The sequence below is a fragment of the Ornithodoros turicata genome, chromosome 1 (assembly GCF_037126465.1).
Source record: "Ornithodoros turicata isolate Travis chromosome 1, ASM3712646v1, whole genome shotgun sequence".
Taxonomy (NCBI): domain Eukaryota; kingdom Metazoa; phylum Arthropoda; class Arachnida; order Ixodida; family Argasidae; genus Ornithodoros; species Ornithodoros turicata.
The window spans coordinates 140996377-141015006 of NC_088201.1; the positions used below are offsets into that span (position 1 = coordinate 140996377).

At 44.3% G+C, this 18630-nt stretch overlaps 1 protein-coding gene across 1 annotated transcript; it reads right to left on the reverse strand.

Annotated features, from left to right (window-relative positions):
• Positions 1 to 7892: 7892 nt before the first annotated feature.
• LOC135370039 (uncharacterized) lies at positions 7893 to 9367 on the reverse strand. The gene is made up of 4 exons (XM_064603715.1): positions 9217 to 9367; positions 8997 to 9139; positions 8485 to 8632; positions 7893 to 8373 (listed from the first exon to the last, which is right to left on the reverse strand). Exons 1-4 carry the CDS (start codon positions 9225 to 9227, stop codon positions 8361 to 8363), a joined length of 315 nt encoding a protein of 104 aa, XP_064459785.1. The 5' UTR covers positions 9228 to 9367; the 3' UTR covers positions 7893 to 8360.
• Positions 9368 to 18630: the final 9263 nt, after the last annotated feature.

The following is an 18630-nucleotide window of genomic DNA, read 5'->3' on the forward strand; positions in this document are numbered from 1 at the left end:
CACTTCTTTCACCGATTTCACAATTCCTTGGGCAGAAAGCTTCTCCGTGATCTGCCCATACACCTTGAAGTTTCGCTTTGCACGACGCAAATCGTTCAAGTGGTCCTCCCACAAACGTATGACAGCGAGAGTTTCATTGTCGGTCCACTGTGCTCTTTCTTTTTCTATCAGTGCACACTGTGCAGCTGTCCGAGGGTCTCCTTCCATTACGGTTCAAAAGTCTTTCCGCAGCCTCACGGAACACGACGCGTCCGATATGTCTGTCAATCAGTGTCAATGATGGCGCGGGCGGCGTGGGAGTGCGTGGGAGTAGACTAGGAACGAGAGTAGTCCTTTAAAAAACAGCGTTAAACTTCCTTCCTCCACGTCAAAAGTTATTAAGTACCTGATACAATATTGGAACACAACTTTTCATTCGTGTTTAGTTTCTCCTTACGGATTATCGTTGTTGTTTTTGCTACGCCTCTGCTGACCAGGATACGCATTCGGTGCGAGAGGGAAAAGCGAATGCGTTCCTCGAACTCATTCGCTGGGCGAATATCATTCGCATTGATTGGCATTCGCTTTCGTCGTGTGACACGAAACGAATGACATTCACTGCGAATGTCATTCGCTGGGAATGACATTCAATTTGCCGTGTGACAGGGGTATTAGAATGAGACACAAGAACTGGATCACCAATGAAACCCGCAACAGGCCTGTTGTTCGTACTGCCTTTCCCAGCCATGGTCAGATCATGAGTTCTGGCTGATAACTTCATGCAATTTGGTGCAAAGAAGTATGAGTTTACATACATGATAATATTATAATTTGGTGTGGTGAAAGAACACATGGTGGACACTCATCCTTTCGGCTAATGTGCACATGGTGCGCATGAATCCAAACAAAAGAGAGCTAATGGTTGTAATATACATAGATATGTAGAGGAGGTGGTATGATGGAATGTCCCAGCGGGCAGATAGTCGTGGCCTCACGGAAGGACGGTGCCGGAGGAACTGGCTGGCAAGCCAACGCGTTCTCTATAAATGAATGCCTGTCAGATCGCGCGCTTACCAATGGAACCAAAAGAGCCCTGGTGAAGGCTCGGTTTCCCTCGTGCGACGAGAGATGGCGGTAGGCCCCGTGACTATACCCGGAACAGACCGCCGGTCTCTGTACTTGTTTCGCTCGCTCCCGGCTCCTTTTAGTGCTCTTCCGCTTGTGTAAACTGCGGAATGATTGAAGAACGAACAGCTTTATCGTTTAATTATGTCCAAACTGTGCGCAAGTGTTTTGTTAGGCCCTGACATGAATGACTTGATTGAGAGCAGGTTTGACCCGAGCACCGGGACGTACGCTAAAATCGAGATAACAACGATGTACCCATCGGGTCGCATAAGCACCATTTCGAATACCAGCACGAGTTGTGGATCTAGTAGAACAATGCCTAGAAAAATCTTCTGCGCATGAGGAACCGAACGCACACATATTTTCAATGAAACTTGTACGTATTTGGAGTGTTGTATTAAAATACTGTATTTCAAATACAGTTTGCGGTATTTTAGTACTCTACTCAATAATTTTTGTTGTGTGTACTTGTACTCTATTTAAAATACATTTTATTGTATTTTCTACTCAATACTCTAATTACATATTTTGGATCCGCCTCTCAAACTTTCTGTGTCTCGTCTTTCCATTATATCTTGCGTATTCAGTGGAAAATGCCTGAGTCCCTCGGACTTGATCCGGATAGTGACTCTAGACCCGGACATTGGCCCTTCTTTGAAGTCTACGTTTAGAGATCTTGCCCCATGTGTACTAATCCTTCGCCAGTGAGGGTTCTATTATGTATGCCCTGACGCGGTGACGCCGAATTCTGATCTTGACGAGCAGGGACCTGCTAGAAATTTACTTTGTTCTGGTCACATATATTTAGGGTTCTTCGTTTTCGGGCTTTATGATTTTTCAAATTCGGGAGGGAAAAATCGGGTGCTATTTACACACGAGAATTCGGATAGGAATCGGGCGCTTTAATCTCTGTTTGACGTGCTACCGGGGAGTGTTCGGGTGAAACGAAATGTATATGAAACATGCCACTGCAGTGACACTGGGACAAGAAACAATAATCTTTATATTTTCGCTCCAAACTGGGATAGTGAATGACCGTGGTATTGCTCGAGCTCGACAAAAGCTTGTCTTTGACTCCTGCAGGAGGGGATCATAAACTGAGGACGAATATATAGGTCCCATTGCTGATATTATGATTCACTTTTCCAACGGTTCACCGAGAAGGACACGTTGAAGGACCGCAAGGATTTCGGGTAGATATCAGGTTTTATTCGAATTCTTGAAAATTTGTTCGCGGGGGGGGGGGGGGGCTATAGTTAAAAACCCGTGACGAAAACAGCAGGCACCCGATTTTTGCGTATCGGTGTTTTCCAACATAGTGTCCCCTTCCATTCCTTTCTACACAGCATGACAATTTCAGTCTCACACCTATCGTTCCCCGGTTTCGTTTCACAGTTATTGCTTCCAGTATAGGCTTACTGAATTGACATTCGACACTTACTGCTACAATGATTTATGAACAGGAGTAAATGCTGACGCAGGTGCGACTGTTCACGACTTTTACGCTTTTGACTCACGACTTTTGATATCTGATATCATCGCTGACGAAATAAGTTCAACTTGCACGACACTAATTATTAACCTCTCAAACAGCTCCAGCGTTGAGCTCAAGAGCCCTGTGTGAGTGTCTGCTACTCTTCTTAGTGCTCAAAATCAGGCTTCTTCAAGTTTAGATAGTATGTGCATTTTTCATGACTACCAAATAGCTGCACGTGCAACTAAAACAATAAGGCGGAAACAAGTCTAGTGGGGGAGGAATGCCCCCACCGTGTCTCTCATGGTGACCACTGTGATGATTGGCAAAATGCAGGACAGTCTTGAAGGCAGTATTTCTGCCTCAAAACAAGTCTTCTCTATTTTTCTCGTCTTTTGTCTTTCTTGTATTTGCATTGACAAACAGTATCATCCCTTAATTTTGTGTCCTTCACATCTCGAAACCGCGGTTCAGGTTCCTGAGGAAAGCAGTTGGAAACGCAGAATACTTTCAGATCTTCCTGAATAATAGAGAGTGACCCAACTTCAAATGGCATACATTGCCAACTTACACCAGCTTTTGGCCCACCGGTCCTCCCTTGTATTGAAACCGGACCTTTACACTAAAATGTGCCCCTTCCCTAAGACATAACTCGTTAAAGTATGACGTCTACTATAAAATCAGGCTAAAATAAGGCAGCCAGGAAGCACCGGCATTTTACACGGGTGAAAATGTTTTCCTCCCATGCCAGCATTGTCTTTGCTGCCAGTCTTTTCGGGACCCTTTTTCCTGGAGCAAGTTTTTCTCTAACCCAGGACTTCCACGTCTTTCTTAAGAAGGGTCAACGTGCAGCACCTTGGGTTTGGGAGCTTGTGTGAGCAAAGCATTAAGACACCGACCAGGCAGGACAGAAGACCCATGCCGAATGAGGAGTGAGAGAGGGCACGTAAAATGTTAGTAGGGAGTTTTAGTACATGGCTACATTGCTAAGCTAGGATTTGATAGCTTCTTTTATCTTATCGTTTTCATTCGAAAATTCCCTAATAACAGATTATGAGGACGGGAGGATTCACAGTGTGTGTGTGAGGGGAGATGTCTTGAACCCACCCTAAATTTCTCTTGTTACATAGAGTTTCAGTTGACCTTGGTTGTGTGTAATAGCATGTTGTGCAAGGCAGGACCCCCCCCCCCTCCCCCTTAGAAAAATTCTGGATCCGCCTCTGTATGAGGATACTAAGCAACAACGAATAGCAAAGTGACGGTGAAGTCAGTCATTTCTGTAGAGCATTCGTTTGCATGTCTAGAGCACCTATTCAATATTGGGGGTAGTGCTTCAAAATGAAAGAAAGAGAACTGGGAGGGCTATCTTATAGTAACAAATGTAAATGCAGCAACTGACACACATGAAAGGAAGAACTCTGTGAGCATCCCTTCTATAGAGTTGAAGAAAGAAGAGCTTACTGATGACACCCTAAGAAATGGTATTTTAGAGTGTGTGTTATCAATAAATTTCAGTTGAGAGTACGTAGTCTTTCTGTCCCTTCTTCATTTCATGTGTCACTTGATGCGTTTCCATTTGTTACTGTAACATACATACCAACTACCCTGCTTCAGCACTTCAAGCCATTGGAAAGTAATTTCAAAAAGCAGTTCTCCTTGTGAACTAATAAGGACTTCTGATGCCATTCGCAAATTCAAACAGTCCTCAGGGAAAAGAGGTGCTGACGCCAGGAATCGAAACTGGTTCTTCTGACCTGTTCAATTCGTGGCCTCGGCACCTTTTTGCCCTGGGTTGTTTGAGGTTGAGAATGGCATAAGAAAGTTTTATTAGTTCACAAGATGAGCTGCTTTTTGAAAACACTATCCAATAGCTTGAAGTACTGAAGCAGGGCAGTTTGTATGTCATAGTAACAGACGTAAATGCAGCAGGTGTCACATTTACATTTGATTTGATTTGATTTGGATTTTACTGGCGCCCTAGCTACTAAGGCCATAATGTGCCAAATACCAGTGGAAGTTTTACCTAGGTAAAATTTGTGTGTTCACTAGAACTAATGCAAGATAAATGCTGGATTAGTAATGAAAATCAAAGGAACGAATTTATTTTGTGGGGCTTACGTGTCTGTGTCGTCTCTAATTATGGTCTGCCTCGGCCAATTCTCGTGTGAGAGGCTTGGTTCTACGGACACTACATGTTTGATTCAAGTGGGACTGTTGTTTCCTGCACACCATTACATGTTCCTTCTTTCTTTATTTATTTACTTTATTTCTTCCTTTACTAGCAATACAAAGCAAAAGAAAACATGTAAGAAATGGGATTGTAGGGTAAACCTGCGACACAGGCCTAGATACACAAATAATATAAATAATAATGATAATAAAATAGTGTCACTGTCTCGTGAGGATACAGCAGAGTGTATCAACAAACACTCTGAAACTACAAACATAAATCTGACGTAAACAATTAACAACAACCATACTTCGAAACAGGAAACAAAATCTGACAACGTCGAAAAATATTTATTGCCGTTAGCAGTAGAAAAGCACACTAGCTTCCTGTTTAAATTTAGGAATCGAAGGAGTCTGATGTGCAACCAAAGGTGAAATGTTCCAGACCTTGAGACAAAAAAAATGCAACAGTAAACTGCCCAAAATAGGTCCTCGAAATTGGAAGCCTCAGAGTAAGGTTATTAGTACGAAGTGAGTATGGTGTTGTAATAAAGTTGTAGGGAGATCATTTATGAATCACAGATCCTGCTTATGACTTTGTAGAGAAGGCTGGCAAGTTTTACCTTTGGTATGTCAAAGACACTACTTACAGAGAAAAAGGAAAGGTGAGACAAACAAAAGCGTGAGGATGTAACAATAGCACACGTGCCCCTTTGTGCGTAGTATATCATCTGTTCAAAGGGGATGAGTATGTGGGTCAATAAACGCATAATTTATGTAGCTCTGGATCAATGCATAATATATCAGAATAGGGACTCTGGTAGGTAAAGTAGATTTGACTCTTGCAAGTGCAAGAAGACCGGAAACAATCATGGTCTAAACATCCAGAATATGTGGCTTCCATCAAGGTGCTCATGCAGTAAAACACCCAGAAACTTTGCAGACGAGAATTTATTTATCTCGTCGTCCCCAAAATGCAGTTTATAGTGAGTGGTTGTGATTGCATCCTGTTAAAGGGACAGTCGCATCGACCACAGATCGATTCCGAAACCACAGTGAAATGAGATTCCCCGTCCTTCACTGACCATGACTCCGAAAGTCCCATCCCGATCGACGGAATACTTCTTGCGTAATTCGTGTGTAAGCGGCGCAATAGCAGACGACGGATGTGGGCGTCAAGCGGAACTCTCTGCTGAGAATCTTTAGCAACGTCACATGGAATCTGACCAATCAGAACGCGGCAAGCCAGAGGAGACCCCGCGGCTTGCAGCTTGCATGAGCAAGGTCAGGGAGGCGAAAACACATACGGAGGTGGCGGACTCGGAATGCGAAGGTGGTGAATCGTGCTGTTCAAATGCCTTTAGTAATAGCTCCCGTGACGAATATACATGTTTGATGACGGCCCATATTCGACGGATCCGCTTCCTCTGCAAGTCGCTGGTGATACGTGCCGCATCTGCGTTAGCGCAACCGAACGAGCCTCAGGATCAGGGGATCAGGGGTTTAGGTAAGTTCATGATGAAGTGCTCAATATGGCCTTCACTGACGCCGAAAACAATTCAGGTGTTTGTGCGGCGTCTGTGCTCCCCAGGAACCGCATGTGTACCTGTGCTGCAGTGCTGTTGGCAAAGTGGCAGAGTTGTGCATTGACAGCTGGCTGTGTATCAAGCAGCACGCTCTGTTCTAAGATATCTGCCACCGGTCAGAACTTCTGGTGGTGTGTGCAACTCAGTATTGCCGTGACGATCACCGGCTTCGCCTACTGAACCCACGAGAGAATAGGTACGTCGAGCAATCTTTGTTTTCCTCGTCGTCGTCCTGTTGTTTGCACAAGACGAATGTCCCATGAAATTTACAAAGACCCCAACCAGCTGTGCAACTCAAGGGCCTGGTTAGGGGGTTTTGAGTTAGAATGGTTGTTAGGAAATTACTGTACTACATTTTTAGAAGTGCCCATTCTTTTTACAGCTGCCTCAGGTTCACCACTTATTGTGTGTTTACAAGCTGGGTTTGGGGCTACCTTGAACCCAGGAACAGACGACAGATACCCGGGTGTGTGGTCCACATGAATCACCAACGTTTTCCATCCCAGTCCTATCAAGGCATCATTATCATATATTATAATTATTATTGTACCACAATTCCTGTACACACCTATGACATAATAAATTTGTGCTATTTCTAATTGAGAGGTGAGAAACAGAATCTGTGTTGCGATAGTAATCTCCAGAACTGCCAAGAAATATGCAGGAGCAATAAAATACCCGGTCATGGGTGGCTGTTATGTTTTTAATGTGAGTGCCATGGTTCTTATCGGTGACAGTATTATAGATTATAGCATGTAAGGGGCATAGCATGTCAAATAATTTTAGTTAACATTTGATAGCTTCACTAAGGTCGCTACACTTCGTTATCATAGTAAGTGATACATACGTCTGGGAATGTTGTCATTCCCATGGAAGATTGTTCTGCCTTCACACACCAAAACAAATTTCGATACCTGTCATTGATCCAATTTTTTTAGCAACATTGTTTTGAATATGGCTTGCAACTCCCTAACTTCCTAACTGCAGAGCACTGCCTCTTGTCTAATCATTATAATAGTTATGATGACAGCAGATTGGTTATGCAAATGTGAAGAAATCTTAAGTGTTGACTGAGTGTTGTCCAATCAAGAGCCATTACATAGGTCCACATCCAACTCCTCTATGCATAGATATTTATTATTTGCACATACAGTGATCAGAGTGATTTCGTTAATTTCCCTGCCAACACTGGCAATGTCCCTTGGCATCTGAAGTGGCGAGCTGAAAAAAAAAGAGAGATAAGACACATAATTAATGTTTGTCATTCCAAACATAAAAAAAAGAAAAAGCAAACACACAAACACATTTGTAAGGGCTTCAACTGCAATGCACCCTGTAAGGCAATGGAAATGTACAATTTGGTGTTCTTTACATTTCTGGAAGGTTTCATGAACACCAGCTAATTAACATGGGTGAGACAAGTTCCACCTGCACTTAGCGTTCCCAAAAACATAACCAGTATAGTTCATCCAGCCAGCTGGGGGGGGGGTGCAAAACAATTGGCGTGCAGTTACTTAGTAATAGTGGTAGAGAGGAAACAAACTCAAGGTGTTGCCAAAAATTGGGGGGGGGGGGTAGGGGAGGGATCTGGATAGATCACTGTGTGCACCCACGTGTTAAATTTTGGTAGGGCTAGGACATCCTGAAATGATCCCCCATGCCTCAGCCCCCACTGCTCGAACACTGCACTTCCCCTTACAGTAAGAGCCCTCTATACTATCCATAGCACTTCCTATCACAGCTCACAGAACAGCAACTTTGACCAATGCCTATGTGATGGTGCCTCGTAGAACAAGCAGCTTAATGTTTGGAGGTAGGTACATCATTTTACATTTAACCAGCAGCAATAATGTTAAGCATTTTGAAGGAGAAAACAAGGGTTTCATCTCAACGCTGCGTCAGTCTCTGCGCAAGCATTTGGGTGGCCCTGAAAAGGGCCTTTTTCTTTGTTTTTGGTTTTCTTCCTTCGGGTTCTTTTCTCCTGGCACGTAGCTGTGAGATGTCAGTGTATTCTCCCGTGCTCTTTACTTCTTGAACCTGGATGAAGAAAGCACTTTTCTGGGAAATCCTAATGTAATCCTACAAGCTAGGATGTAGCTCCTATGTACAAGCTAGGTCTCTCAGCAAAATCATCATACACACAAGTACCTTGTTTGATGCCGCTTCACAGCCTCCACTAAAGAGGGTTTTTCCCCATAAGATGCCGACCATGGTGGCTGCGCTTCCACAACTGGAGGTTCCGTTTGGTGCCTTTCAACACGGCTGAGGACCTCTGTTGTTAGTCTTGACACATAGTCTGTTGAGCAAGTTCAATGAGGTGTTGATTGAACACAGTCACAAGTCTCGCGCACAGCTACCAGTTTGTTTTACATCCCACGTAAATATATACACTCTTGGGGGGAAGAGAAAGCAAGTTGAGGAAATTGAACATTTTCAACTAATCTGTGTAAGAAATAGAATCTGTGGAAGAAATAGACTGTTTCCTACTAACATTCCCAGAACTACATTTCTCTGTTTTTACCCCAGTGTGTGTATTCGTTTTGGAGAGCATCATCGAGTTGTCTACACCTACCAGACTTTTTCTCTCACTCCTGTACGAAATGTGTATCTCGCATAATGCGACCCTGCATGCCAAAGACAATGTTGTATCAGTCCCGTACCATACGTAGCGTCCTCCTTGAGTGGTACAGCAACCCAAGCCTTCTTGACTTTTGAGGGCTTCAGTCGATACTGTTTCGACCCTTCCTTTTCGATTTGGTCCCTGTCAGCATTCTCGTTGTAGTGCATCACTGCTAACTGTGTCCTATTGTACAAAAATGTATATATTAGGCACAATGAGGTTCTACACGTATGGTCAGCATGCATCCTGTTGTTCTGTACCTTGCCAACATTGCCTCATCACTGAATGAATGAGATTTGGGAACAAAATGGATGAGGACACTGTGGAATGCTTCCAGGCCATATGTCTGGTGCTGTGAGGACAGCAGTGGGACATCTTTCAAGAGTGCAGGGGCCTTTAGGATGTCCACGACTTTCCTGTATGTCTCACTGTCTACAAGAAAAAAATCGTGAAGTTCAGTTTCAGTTATGTTTGAATCGCTGGAGGAGGCTTCATTTTTGGCAGAACATATAGTGTTCGCATATAACACTGTACTACCGCAATAAGCTTACCTTCTCTAAGCCATTCCCGTGGCTCTGAAGTAGCACCGTGGTAGCACACTGGATAGGCAGGATCGTCATGCTCATGGATGTCCACGATGTGGTTCAGTGCCGACATCCATTTGGCAAGGCATAGGTTGCCGTCTTCTCCACTTGTCTTTGGGCACCAATAAGCATGGCGAACAAGGCTGTCGATCCAGAGGCGAACTACCTGATGCTTGGCTGAGCGACTCAGTGCTATGAGCTTTTTCTTTATCCCTGCAAATTAAAAATTTAAATATGTGTATTACCAAGCAACAGAGGCACTGTTACATTTGATACCTTTGACAACATGCCAAACATCAAAGCGATGTTTAACATGGGGGCAGGAGTCTCGCATCATAGCCTTGATGCCGGTGTGACGGTCTGTGATTAAGGTGTCTACCACCATGTCATTCCATTCGAGAAATGCCAAGCACCTCTGCAGCCCATTTTTCTCCATGGCATTGCTACTTGAGACCTCTGTTGCCTATTCCATGGAATAGAAATCGTAACCTATACGTAAACCCAAACGCTCAGATGATGACAGTTCATGTATTTCATTATTGTACCGTGGAGTTTTGGTTGCTTACACGATGGAATTTACTCAACTGACCCATAACTGCATCGTTCCTTAGGCTATTCCTTACTCCTTATGGAACCTATTCAATTGAATAGTGTAGGCATGCTAGCTTTGTAGCAGATTGATTATCAGTTATGCACAAAAAGTTACCATGCTCCACAGTGACCTTGCAGCAACCATTGTTTTAAGGCTGTGAAAATAGTAGGTGGTTTTGTAGCAGCTACTGCAACAAAAAACTAATACCTTGACCAATTCAAAGTGAATTATCCGGTTTATAGACGTCTCAAGCAGCGTGTAGGTGCCATAGAGTGCCGTGTGCCCTGGGGAGTCACATCTCCCGTCACCGGCAACAATGAGTGGCTTTTGCTGCAGCTCATCCAGGATTTCCTTTTGTTTAGCCTGGTAGACCTGTAAATATGTAAAGAAACAGGATCTTAAAAACTAGTCGGGACGCCTTGTTTTGCTTGTTTTTCTTTTATTCCTTGCAGTAGTGACATCTTTGTATGCTATTCAATGTGAGCATAGTATTTACATGATTGACAGCAGGAAGAAGGACCTCTCTCTGTGTCCTGTAGTACTGCGACTTTGATAGTGTCGCCACCTTCAGCGCTTCAAACATGCGGAATGTTTTTGCGATGTTCACTCCAGAAAATAGAATGGACGAGCAAAAGAGTATGTTGCCCAAGGGCCTGCTTCCAATCCAAGGCTGGCTGGACCACGTACGCCGCTGACAACATCTGCTACAATCTGTTGTGGCCTTTATCCATGTACCTATCAGTGTGATTTCTGTGGAGAGGTCCTTGTCATCACAACAAGAGAAAGATGACAGCAGTTCCCGTAGGCTAGATTCCGCTACGAGGAACAGCCGTTCATCATCACTTGGTCTGTAAGAGGAATGCATAATATTCACCCATGTGAGCCTTTGTTTACATGTCCAAAACTTACGCTAGGTGCACTATGTGAGACTTGGAGTGCTGTGGCCGTGAGGAGCTTGCAGGTTCATCACTAGAAAGCAGAGTTCGTGACATCAGTTGGCAAGCAGAGTTTGTACATGGTCACAAGCTCGATAAAAACAGAACTCACTCTTCGTTCCCGGAGGTTTCCGTTAGCTCCGACAGGTGAACTGTTGTGTCCTTTGGGTCCGGCATACTACGAAGGGAACAAAGTACACAGTGATCACCAATTACCCATTCCTGTTTTCTATGCAATATCTATAGATCAGAGCATTGCTCTTCAGGTGGGCACCTTCCTAATTGTATTTATTGTGTGGGGGCATGAAGAAGTATATGTTACCATAAGGACACAGTCACAAAAGGGTCCATGTACAGAACGTGGATGGAGTACCAGGACACAGACACATCATAAGCAAACAGTGAGTTTTCTGTTTACTTTCTCAATGGACACAGCAGTGTAAAAACCAAAACATATTTCTAAGTACATAAAAAATGACTAAAAGGAATTGTATGGAGCACAACAGGACACAGAGCACCGTTTCATATAACTATAATATGACTATGGTGGTCTAGAAGGCTCGGTTACCATAATATAACATACCACAGAGATTCTATGGTGGTATCCCATCCTTCTTCGTCTTCTCGAGGATTGGCAGATATCAGCAAGGGAGATTCCCCTGGGTCTTCTGCTGCTGCTGCTTCTGTTTCCTGTACTGGGGTAGAGGCTCTTGGAGTGCAAATGTCTAGGGGGCCTTCCAATACCATGTCATCACTTGCACCCTCAGTGGCACTTTGTGACGGCCTCAGGTGACGCAATGTGTCCAGTGGAAGGTGCTGTTCTGTTTGTGTGCTCCTGCTTAGCACCGAGAAGCGTGTTTGAGTACCTGGAAATTTAATTCTCTTTAGTTACATGCCGAACTTGACAAACCAAGCCTCAGGAAATAGTACCTAATGTAGATGTTGCTACGACTTTCTGTGTACTCTTGTGCTTTACGGCCTGTCTCATCTTTACCTCCATGCCCACAGGCACTAGGGTATAAAGAAAACCACACTGGCCTACTCTTAGGTATGGTGCCAAAGGCTCCAGGGGTAGTCCATCCAAAATTATGGCTGTAACAAATGAGTAACACACTACATAACCTATGCTATAGCATATGGTTTCATTTTCTCCTATCATATAACAGTCTTGCACAAACAGCTATAACTTTGTGGACATACTGCCTTCTGGATAGGGTGGTGGTAGGGAGTGCTCTTGGATGGGACCTGGATCAGCTGCACCTGGTTCTTCTAAAATAGAACCTAAGATTTAAGAAAAATCTTTCCAGAACAGCACCACAAGAACATAAGAAGTGCACCTAAAGTTGGGCACGACAACCGCAAAAACTGCCTCCCTGCAGCACACAAACAATTCAGAAGCAGAGAGATAAAAGGAAACCGGGAAGTGGAGTCCGTTTTTCCTTTTATTGATCTGTTTGTGAATTGCTCTGTGTCGAGAAATTGCAAACACCTATTTTAATAATATACCGACCACTTGCGCTTGACTCTGTCGAGGTGCTTGCGCGTGCCTGTAATACAGATGAAAACCAATCATATACCACTTTGTACAAAAGAAGACGAAAGTTACGGACAAGCTCAATAGCGCCGCAGGTTCAGTAGTTGCACTATAACGCATCGGGTAACCAGAAAAGCCAATCATATGCTGCTGTCATGTGAATGGCATCACATTTATTGAATTTTATTTATATATTTATTAACGATAGGTTAGGGGATACAGTATTATATCGCACGGAGGTATATCCACTTCGTCGTTTGCGCCTAAGTAGTTCATGCGGAAGAGCGACATATCAGATTGAAAATAACTACGTGTTATACTTACTGTCGAAGTTGCTGGCTCCTTTTGTTCCTGGAACACTGTCGGAACGGCGTCAAGTTTTAGTCTTTTCCTTTTTTGCGCCAATCCAAGTTGCACCTGCAGGATACTCTCATCAAGGTACGCATCATCGGCGAAATGCGAGGAGCATACGCGGGCAGCATGAATACACCTTGCTTCGTCTGGATACCTGCTGGTGATAGCAGCTTCCCACTTTCGCTTCGTCTGGCTGTCCCTAGGCATGTGAAATGTCGCCTCGGGGTTTTCTACTGAAGTTTTCCTGCAGCCGGGAACGCTGCATCGGTTTCCCGACGGCATCTCACGCGAACTAACGCGAACGATGCAAGCGCAAAGATTCTCCTGGTTGCTTGCTTCCGTACGCGGTAAGAGTGGACAGCCAAACGATCTCTCGATTCACAAAGAGTATCCGCGTCACTTGAAAGTCAAATTCACATGTGAAAGCGGGTGACGTGCAGGAGAAAACAAAGCAGCTTCAGACTTGACGGCAGACGACAGCGTCCTTCACAGCGGATTAGCCAGATTCGACCTTGCGTCACACGGTGTTGTTGGCGCTGGCGCTTTCGAGGATCAAAACGCAACCCGATCTTTTAAATTCGATTTCTCATCACCTGGGCCGTTTTGTGAAGAGAAAGTTTTGCAAATTACTCGTGGTATTGTGACGAACAAATTTGTACTGGATTCGTAGCCACGGTTCCGGATGCGACAGTCCCTTTAAGGATGAAATATGATGTACCTGGACTTACTAGCATTTTCGATATGACTGTTTGGAGGTAACCACGTTGAATGCCTTAGAAGAACTGCGTTAGCTTTGGGAAACAATGCGCGTGTATCATTAGCCTCGACAAAGATGTTTGTGTCATCCGCATATAATATACATATGTAGCTCGTAAATAATCCACTGTGTCGTTTACATATACTAGGAGAGAAATGGGACGAAAACTGACCCCTGTGGAATGCCACTGTTTATTGGCAACATACGTGACTATGCTTCACAGATCTGTACATACTGATATCTGCTGTTAAGGTAGCTCTGGGGGACGCCGCATACACCATACTTAAGGAGCTTCCTCAGCAGTATGCTGTGATCAAACAGATCAAATGATTTTTTAAGTCAATAAATATTCCCATAGTCAGCAGCTTCTCATCAATATTTTGTTTTATGTATTCTGTTGCGTTCACAAAGGCCAACTCTGTTGATTTTACTTTACAGAAACCAAACTGAAAATATGTCAATAACTTAAGATGTGCATTTCCGCAATCTTGCTCAGGACCAGAAGAACAGCTATAGGCCTGTAGTTCTGAACTCCTTGTTTAGCACCGTTTTGTATATAGGTATGACCATTGCTATTTTTAACTCTGAGGGATACACCCCAGTCTCAAACATTTTGTTGACAAGGATTGCCATGGCTTGAGAGAGGAGGCTAGAGGAACCGCCTGACAAATATAGTTACGATCCGATCGTAGCGGACCGAACGTGTTTTTTTTTAGGCCGTTAATTACATGCTCAATTTCATGGGGATCTGCAGGAGCAAGAAAAAGTGTTAGGTACGTTCCAGTTTGATCACAAGGGTTCGGCTCCGAAAGGAGTTGGTGGAGTTTGAACCACTATAGTGGTTCAGACCTGTTATTGCTAAACAGTTCGGTCCATGAACGAGCTCAATAACATGAACTTGCCTCCATTGAAATGATCCACATTATGTCTACTGCACTACAACATTTGTTTGTTATATTTACTTTTGTATGGTGGACTGAGGCAGGGGATTTGTAATGCTCATGACAGATTTCTGGGGTGGTTTATCGCGGGCACTCTAGTGCGGAGAATGGGCAATGTGCACAAGTAAATCATGCGTTCTCCTCCTACCACGTATGGTATCATTACTTCCTCTGATAACTTGAGAACAGACACTGTACCAATTCCTGGCACTTTGCATATATTTTAACAAAGACGTACACCCTGCTTTCATAACAAATAGCAAGCATAACTTCAATCCTTTAAACTTGCGCTAGCATTACTATAACATGTAGCTTTCATCTTGCGTAGTAATTGGTTCTGAGCGTATTAAATAATGATGCCCTGGTCATGAAACATAAAGTGGCCACACACTGCCACCACCTGCTCAAAATCGGCAAAGCCGTCACCTGTGAACGAAGATAATGCAGAAGGCGGCGTGGACTACATGCTTCATATGTCAGTCCCACGAAGTAATCGCTTACAATGACATTGGCCAGTACCACTTTGTTTAACACCTGATGATGCATACGGCAGTTTCCTGGAGAGCAGCCATCTAGCTTGACGTCACCTGGTTGCCATTACAGCACTGTGGGGGCGTCATGACCGCGCCCAGTTATATGTGCTGCAACCATTACGGCAGTGTGGGAGCGTCACAGCGGCGCCCACTGATATGCGCCGCAACCAATACCGCAGTTCCCTCGAGAGGAGCTATTTTGCCTGACGTTACCCGGTCACCATTACAGCACTGTGGGTGCGTCATGGCCGCGCCCGATGATATTGTGCCGAAACCAACGTATATGCCCTTTTGTAACACTATGAATGTTTATGAGTACCACAAAGATTGTGCTCTTCAGATTGCAGTTGCCGGTCTCACTGGAGCATATGTTACCGGCAAAGTATTCTGTTGAAACCCAGATCTTTTTCGCAAATTATGAAATCTGCTTCCTCGTAAACGTCTTTCACACTCTGCACAGGCATTCTGTACATTGCCAAAGCCCCTTCCGCCAAAGTATGAAAAATGTTTCTTCTCGACAGTAAACTGTTGTTGACGAATGAAGTCACTAATTTGTGCTATTTTTGGTGAGTTTCGGTGTGTATTTTTTGCAAAAACCCGCGACCAAAGTGGGTCCGTCCATAGACAGTTCATCCGTCGTGACTTGGTTAGTTTTGAGTATCTTTTTGCATCAACAGAAGGCCAGAGTGTGTACAAGTCTGAGTAGTTTTGTTTATATTTTGCATGAAGAAAACAAAACATTTTCGCACTTTGCCTGCCACAGCTTACACATTCTGTACATAATCTATAGAATGTCTAGACAATGTATGAAATGCATTTTCATTGCCTTTCAAATGCCTGGGGGTGAGGGCATTCCATAGAATGCTGTATTTGACACTTTGCCGGAAATATACGTATTATCATGAAGAAGTGTCTGCTTCGTGCAACAATCAGTTCAACACACTGATTCTATTACCTTGCATCCCACATAGGTGCCCTTTAAATATTTCAAGCATGGTGGTCAACCCAGTTGACTACCCAGAAAAATATTTTTCTATTGCTGCATGGTGGTTCTGTTCGTCGACCACTTGCTCGCTGCTTCGCAATAGTCATTAGCATCGGCATAAGGTGTCGCCACATCGGAGCGCGCGACGCAAGAGCTGCTGCTTCGTTTTTGTGAAGAAGTGCATCATTGCGGGCTGCATTCTCGTCGTCGTCTTCTTACAGAAAACAAGGTGAGAATCTCGTGGCACACCGTTCATTTGTTTCATCACATGACTACGCGCCGTTGAATATGCTATCGGCCTGATCCAGCGCGGACTTTTGGTGCATCTTGAAAAAAACGGGTGGTCAGCTGATGGAACCACGGTGCTGGAAAGGGTCACTAACACGCGGAACGGGTGTTGTTACTTTTCGCAGGTGCGTCAGTGCGCACGAAAGATCCGTGTCTCCATATAATTCAGGACCTGCCGGAAGACCCAGGAAGCTGTTCGGACGGTGCTAACAGTGACAAGGATCCCACCTACAGTCTTATAGACTGAACGACAGCTCGTCTGCATCCGGAAACCATTTAGCAGACGCATCAGTCTCAGACAGACAGTGCCGTCGAACAGGTTGATTGATAAACAAACACTTTAACAAACGAAAACAAACGAGCGAGTGTACACATTGATACCGCTGTCCATCTGACGGCTACGAAACACCACCCGGCGCAAGTATCCCTCGACGATATGCTAACCGCAGCGCAAAAGCAAGTTCATCCCCCCTCAACGTGGGTGTACATCACCTGCTGTGTTGTCCTGTGCATGAAAAAGAGAAAAAAATGTTTTGCGCTCTACCAGTTTTTGAAGATTTGTAGCCCCTTACTGCACGGTGGTAAACACCATTCACCACCCTGTATACTGTAACCAGTATACCACATATTTACCACATATACCACAACTGAATTTTTGTGTTCTACAGGACACAATAAACAATTATATCATTAAACGACTCAGTCCAATTCAACATAAAATTTTCTGTGCTTCAAATATTTAAATTGCTTGAGTATTTTGTAGTAAACCTGTCTCTCCCTTCACTGCTCGTGTCTGCTATTTCTACGCTATTAAACTTTATACATGTATTGCCTGTGTGTATGGTTAAACGTTTGCATTTTTCCATGTTCATTTTTTGATATTTTTGCTCTCCTCCTACTGTTGCACATTCATGTGGCTGTGTACTGTGTGTACACGTCATAGTATTGAGCCTTTGATTTACAGACTTACATTTCCGGAAACCAAATTCAGGCTCATTAAAAACACATTTTGACTCAAAGAAGCCTTCTAACCTCACGAGAATAAGCTGTTTCATAATTTTCCTAACTCTGGTTAACAGAGAAACAGGGCGGTAATTTGTAGTGTCAGTTATAGATAGTTTCCTATGAATTGCTATCACTTTCGCAAACTATAGTCCCGACGAAAGACGAAAGCTCGTAAGCCTTCATAAGAGGCGGCTTCGGTGGCTAGTGCGGTTCTAGCTTTGCACCTAGAATATAACATCCCACTCACGTTGAATATGGTGTAAATGTCGTGTGGTTGAGAACCACCGTCGAGCAGGGCACCATAAAGGCTCTGCTCACGTCCGGTCTGCATGAATAGGTTGACTGCACCCTGCGCTTCAGGAGTCTGGGCCACCGAACGCTAAGTGACACCGATTAATCTACACTTAGTGGTTAATTTCCGTCACTAGCAAAGCGAACTTCTTCCGTTCGTTATGTGCAATGTGTAGAAAATTATGAGCTTCACAGCGGCCCAGTCAATGGAAGTCAGGTCATACAGTCCCCGTACCCTGCACCAAGTGTGTTGCGGGGTGCGACATCGCAAAAAGAAAAGCGCCGCCGATGCGGAAGCGTCTCATGCCGGGCAGCGGTCAGAGCGGCAGATGTTAAAGCGCGACAAGCGCGAGCACACTGGAAGCACGCCGTGACCGAACTTCCAGAGAAGGGACTCTGAGAAATGACTCGTCCTCCGGAGGCTCTGCTAATTTCACGAAGTGCCGTCTAGAAGCCCTTTACGTTCCAAAGCCAAAGATGAGAATTAACTACCTGTGGTCTAGCATCTACGGCGTGGGCACGGTGGGCGTAGGGAAAGAACCTCGTATTGCCAACTGTAGAATGGGACAGGCGCAAGCTTGCTCACATCATAAACAACTCCATGTCAGGAATGGAATGTTACTGCAAACATCAACGCAAACACGCCTTCGGTACCTGGCTATTGCCACTACAGTCGACGCTAGCTATTCAAGTTTGCCGGTGTTGCCTTTCCTTTTCCTTTTTCATTAAACATATGCGCCCTCCCCTCCAGACCTGGTGGAAGCATTCTGATTGGTCAATCCTGCCCCCAAGCGGTACGCAAAGACAAAGACGTTTCAGTTTTGAAAACTGAAATAATATTGATAAATAAACCGTGATATGGGAACCTGCTCAAG

Excerpts from the sequence above, each read along its gene's own strand:
- LOC135370039 (XM_064603715.1), bottom strand. Across the intron at positions 8,633-8,996 it reads CAAGGAGGACGCTACGTATG|ACTATGTGTCAAGACTAACA; the intron begins GTACGGGACTGA and ends CTTGCTCAACAG.